This window comes from Cotesia typhae, unplaced genomic scaffold, assembly GCF_013202065.1.
Source record: "Cotesia typhae breed Kobodo isofemale line unplaced genomic scaffold, CoteBio_Ctyphae scaffold_58, whole genome shotgun sequence".
In the NCBI taxonomy this organism is placed as follows: domain Eukaryota; kingdom Metazoa; phylum Arthropoda; class Insecta; order Hymenoptera; family Braconidae; genus Cotesia; species Cotesia typhae.
In genome coordinates, this window is record NW_027423778.1 from 1,727,076 (window position 1) to 1,733,075 (window position 6,000).

At 29.1% G+C, this 6,000-nt stretch overlaps 1 protein-coding gene across 1 annotated transcript; it reads left to right on the forward strand.

The window, feature by feature from the left end:
• The first annotated feature begins 3,100 nt into the window (after positions 1–3,100).
• LOC141537104 (uncharacterized) lies at positions 3,101–5,612 on the forward strand. The gene is made up of 6 exons (XM_074257943.1): positions 3,101–3,130; positions 4,102–4,388; positions 4,481–4,522; positions 4,774–4,915; positions 4,995–5,166; positions 5,262–5,612. Exons 1-6 carry the CDS (start codon positions 3,116–3,118, stop codon positions 5,471–5,473), a joined length of 870 nt encoding a protein of 289 aa, XP_074114044.1. The 5' UTR covers positions 3,101–3,115; the 3' UTR covers positions 5,474–5,612.
• Positions 5,613–6,000: the final 388 nt, after the last annotated feature.

Here is a 6,000-nt window from a genome sequence, read left to right on the forward strand (position 1 = left end):
CACTAGCTGAACTACCGCCAATGGTTGTAACTTTATAGGTTATTCGCAGGAACTATTTATTTATTTATCGAAAAAATTACTTTAACATACGAGAAATAAGTAAAAAAGCGGTATATCATTAGTTTTATTTATAACTTGTAATGAAGGTAATTAAATCTAAAATCTCTCTATCTGGTGAGCAGTTTACGTCTATAATATATTATAAATGTATTTAATGTATGCAAATGTGTATGAGTAAAATCTACAACTGGGATATCGATTTGAGAATAATAAATAAAAAGTGCAGTTAGATCGTGGGTAAAACTTACCCCTTCTCTAGCACCGCGCGCTCGTCACATACATGTGACCGACGCCTGTCCGTGAGTCGGATTCCCGAATCATGCCGAACGAAACCGAGCGTGACGTCACATCGAGGAGAAATTATTCCCCTACCGGGTGATACAGAGAGCCAACACACACAACGACAAGTCGTGTCCGTGAGAATCTGAGCATAGCCGAAGTTTAAAATGCATACACCAAAGAACTTATGCGATAATAAAATTTGTAATTAATTAAAAAATTATGTTTGATTGCGCAGAGAGTTAAATTAACTTTTAAATAATAAAATAAGCAGATAAACCAAAATAATAATTTTCTTTTTTTTTTTTTCCCATTGTTTTATGTAATTTTATTTTAGTAAATAAATAAAAATTATTAATTAGAACAGTTAGTCATAAATTTTGTTATTAATTATTATTACTATTAACGGTTACTGAGAACAGTTACTAAGAATGGTTACTGGGAATCCGGTTATCCTCAAGCACAGTTTTTATATGAGTTCTCACTAATGCTTCATAAGTGTTCGAATAGAACCGGATGCTCCGCTTTTGTTTCGTACGTGCAAAGGCGCAAGTTCAAACCCGCGACTATGTTAATTTTTTTTTTTTTATTCATTGATAAAGACTATGTCGAGATGATGACCTCGTGCAATCTGTATGCGATAAGAAAGAACCCTGAGCTTAAGAGTTTGCGCGTAAATCGGTATGATAGTAGTGATGACTGGGTTATGGAGGGAAATTAAAAAATCGTCGTAGAGTCGTCCTAGAGTTTAATTTATTGCTAGTCAAGTTAGCTTTATTTTTATTTCTAGTCATTGAGATCTTTATTCATTATAAACGTAAATTTATTCATTCGTTTAGTTAGAAATTTATTCGTTAAATTATTTCATTTATTTGTTCGAGTTAATTAGGAAGTTCGAGCTCAAAGCTTCTCTTCGTAATGTTTTACATTGTTTAATTTGGTTACAGTACTAGATAGAATTTTATCAACTAGAATAATTTATAACTATGAATCTCAAATTACCAATCAACTCATTTTGTTACAGAAATCATTAATTAGTAATAAATTTTTAATTATTTAAATATAGTAAGATTCATTTGAGATTCAAAGTTCGTGGTGAAGGCCTATTGGGGATCCCGTCACGTTAAATAACGGGGACGTATTCCATGGCACAGTACCTCCAGGGTGATATGGAAAGCTGTTTTCTTTTAAATGAAAAAAAAAAAAAAAAATTAGCTTTGATATGGCATCTTGGTAGCGGGTTTGAACTTGCGCCTTTGCACGTACGAAGCAAAAGAGGAGCGCTCGGCTCTATTCGGACACTTATGAATCGTTAGTGAGAACTCATATAAAAACTGTGCTTGAGGATAATAACCGGATTCCCAGTAACCATTCTTAGCAACTGTTATCAGTAACCGTTAATAGTCATAATAATTAATAACTTAATTTATGACTAACTAATAGTGGGAGGTTGTTCTAATTAATAATTTTTATTTAATTACTAAATTAAAATTACATAAAACAATAGGAATGAAAAGAAAAAAAATTATTATTTTGGCTTATTTACTTATATTATTATTTAAAATTTAATTTAACTCTCTGGGCACTCAAATATAATTTTTTTAATCCAACACAAAAAAAAAACATGCCAGCACCTGGAAATCCACGTGCTACATAAGTACAAAATTTTTATGACTCTAGGTTTTTTCTTATTATAAGCAAGTTCTCGTAAACTAATAATAAAAAAAATTATTATTACAATTAACGGTTACTTACATGTTAAAGTTCTCAAATGCAACTTTTATAAAACCTAATACCTCTTGCTAAAAAATTGATAAAATAGACGAACGGTTAAATTTTTGTCTCGATCGCTATAAGTCTCGTGTTCGATTCTACTGAGAAAAAAAATTTTTTTTTTAAATAGGCTTTATTTCTTAATTTACGATTTTTTATTATTTAATAATTTTTATTATAATTATTGTAACAGTTAATGATTAAGTAAGGGTAATGATTAAGATAATTGTATCAATTTGTCAGCGTAGGGTACTAGATTATATAAAATAAGTTGTGTTTGAGAACTTCAACCTTCAACCTCTACTTAACCATTACCTGTTACAATAATTATAATAAAAATTATTAAATAATAAAAAATCGTAAATTAAGAAATGAAGCCTATGTAAAAAAAAAAAAAAAAAAAAAAAAAAGTTTTTTTCAGCAGAATCGAACACGAAACTTATAGCGGTTGAGACAAAAATTTAACCGTTCGCCTATTACATCAGTTTATTAGCAAGAGGTATTAGGTTTCATAAAAGTTGCATTTGAGAACTTTAACATGTAAGTAACCGTTAATTGTAATAATAATTATTTTTATTATTAGTTTACGAGAACTTGCTTATAATAAGAAAAAACCTAGAGTCATAAAAATTTTGTACTTATGTAGCACGTGGATTTCCAGGTGCTGGCATGTTTTTTTTTTTGTGTTGGATTCCAACAGATGCCTAGCGTTTGGTGGGGGAATATCGGCGCATGAGGGGCTGCGCTTCTCGACAACTCCTATACCTCTTTCCGAGCGGTATCGGCGCTGCTCGCTCACCGACATGGTAGCGTATCGTTGTGTGGACTATGGGTAGAGCGTTGTGGGGTATAATTATCCGCGCATGCTCAGAGTATTATACGCACTATTGTCACTTGTCACAACTTCAGGCCAGTTCAAGACGTTAATTTGCAAGCAAAAATATTCGACATCATTCGCTGAATCTTCAGTTATTATTTTATTATTTTAATTTCATTATTCGCGATGAATTCTAAGTTGGTAAGTATTTTTTCACATAATTATTTTAATAGCTAAATGTGTTTAAATTTTGTCCCAACAAATGATATTCAATGTTATTGAATTATATTACTTTGTGAACAACTAAATACTAAAAAGCATTGAACACCGGCAAATTGTATATCTATATTCTATGTATATAAACAGTTTACTGGGATTCAATACTTTTTTTTTTTTTCAATCAAGGTTCTTATAATAATCAATGCTTATTAATAAATATTTGATTTTGTAACTATCGCTGCAATAAAACTGTAATTAAGGTAATGTATAAGTATTGAATTGTTTTGGAATGCTAATAAGATTGAAGTGATTTTTATAGGGTTAGGGAAATGGCGATTAAATTTTTTTTCATGACTGTTTTCTTACTTGTTTTGTTTCGCAATAGTGGTGTACGTACGATTACATTAGTTTTAATTAAATTATTTTGCTATTTTAAGTGTTGCATGCTAACATATTTTACTTCTGTATTTAATTGTGCTTTTAAATATAATGAACTTTGTTAATGTAAAATAGTAAGAAATTCAGTCAATAGTGAAAATGTACTATTTGACTGTGTTTTTCACAATATTAATTTCAGAGAGACACAAAATCTAAAATTTAAAGTGATTTTTATATTCGCAGAATGATGGGATTCTCCACTTCTTTATCCCTAAAATCAATGGAGAAAGAGGATTTAAGTTAACAATTTAAATCCAATAATTACACTTTATGAATTTTGTTGTATTGTAAACTGAAAAAATGTAAAGGGTATGAAACTTACAAATGTCTGCTTTTAAACATTTAACTCTATATTATTATAGTAAGAATGTTTATAATTATAAATATATTTTTAAATTATTAACTCTTTAAGAATGTCCCATAAAGAATAATCTAAAAGTTATATTGGGACTTGTTTGTTATATTAATGAAGTGCAATATTGAACTTAAATTAATGAAGAAAAAAATTCTTACAGCAATTGAGTGATTCTGAAGACAACGATTCACAGCAGTCAACAAGCTCTCGAACTGTGAATATTAGTGCTGCTGCAAGCTCTTGTATTAATAGACCATCCACACCAACGTCGTCACTTAAGCTGCTTAACAAAAAAGTAATTTTGTCCCCCTTACATCCCCCTCAGCCAAAAAAACCCGTAATAAATAATACAAAGATACTAACAGTTAAGACTGTAGAGGGTAATGAAATTATTCGTATGTTAAGTACAATAGATGATCGAATAGAACAGCAGAATGCTAGATTGAAGTAAGTGTTACATATTTTGGTAATCAATAAAATTAAAACATAAATAATGTGGATGTATTTCAAACGTTATTTGGATTTTTTTTCTGTTTTAGCAAAATCGAGAATAATGGAGAATTATTGAAGGATAAAGTTAAGTAAGTATCTGTATTTCGTTACTTATTAATTTAATTTTTAGCTTAAACCGCTTGAGGAAACATCGATAACGTTCTACGTTATCGAAAAAATCAGTTTTATACTATTTACATATTTTATTGTCTGGTCCGAATATTTTTTTATTTTTTAATTTTAAATGAGAGTGTAAACTTTAGCGCAATATTTGTAATCTTTTTGAATTACGAGACAAATATTTATCGATTACTAAACAGTATTTTCTTCACAATTACAGCCAACTTGACGTAGGTATACAGTTAGCTGCCAATCCGCCAATACCTAGATTTATGGGGCTTAGACCCAATTTTATTCCCTTTAAAAATATGAAGGAAGTTGAAAATTTAAAAGACATGGATGAGAACGCTCATCAGCAATTGGTAAGAAAATTAATATAATAGAAGTAATTTTAGAAAATTAGATAAGAATTGAAAATTAATTTAAGTTAATTTATTGCAGATTGACTATTTAAATAATTATCGTGGAGGAGAGTCGCTAAGTGCTAGTCTTCGATTTATTTTAAGTAAAGATCGATTATTTACTGAAGATTTCATTGCCAAACTTGTGTATATCCAGCCAAGAGAAGGCAAATTTGTTATTGGGCAAACTCGGGTAGATCACGCACTTTATAGTGAGTATTTAGATCAGATTTGTTTTTTAATATCACAGCTTATATTAAAATAAAGTTTTGCAATTTCTAATATTTTATATACTGTATTTTTTCAGACTCGTTAAAATTAATGTATCCTAGTCTCACCATTTTTTTATACCAAAAAGCTATTCAGCAAGTTCTCAAAGCCGCTTCTGCAAGAGTTAAAGCTCGCGAGATGTCGCGAGAAAAAAAAATAAAAAATTCTGGAAAAAGTAAAAAAAGTGGTATTCAACAAGAATTTTACGATGGACCATATGATGGTGAAATGAATATAACTGAAGATTAATATAGATATTAAAAAATATTCCTAGTTTAATGTTTTAGATAATTTAAAATATTATAAATTATTTTATGTTTATTTTATTGTATGTTATGTCATGATGTAAAACCAAGAAATTCAAAAATAAATATGTTTGTAATAATTACTTTTTTTTTTTTTAATTTAATCATTAATTGTAATAATTTAGTCACATTTATAGAATTATGTATGTATGTATATATATGTGTATATATACATTAGGGTGGGTCAAAAAAATCGAATAATTTATTTTTGATTTTATACTCTGAAAAATAGGTTCGTAGACACCTAAAAAGAATTCTCTCCAAGTATAAGCTCTTAATTATAACGGGAAGGTCCTCCGCTTTACGGGTTTCTATTTTTTTCGAATAATCAGATAAAAAAATTTATATCTCGCTTCCAACTGCTTGGAAAAATATTCCGTGGCATAGATTTTGTGAGAAATTGAATGCTTTACAAAAAAGGTCTCTTATGACTTTTTCAAAAACTCAACCGATTAAAAGATATTCATAGTT

What these genes read in the sequence shown, in the direction of transcription:
- LOC141537104 (XM_074257943.1), top strand. An exon ending in TTATTGAAGGATAAAGTTAA is followed by an intron (nt 4,523 to 4,773) that starts GTAAGTATCTGT and finishes TCACAATTACAG; the next exon opens with CCAACTTGACGTAGGTATAC. An exon ending in AGAACGCTCATCAGCAATTG is followed by an intron (nt 4,916 to 4,994) that starts GTAAGAAAATTA and finishes AATTTATTGCAG; the next exon opens with ATTGACTATTTAAATAATTA.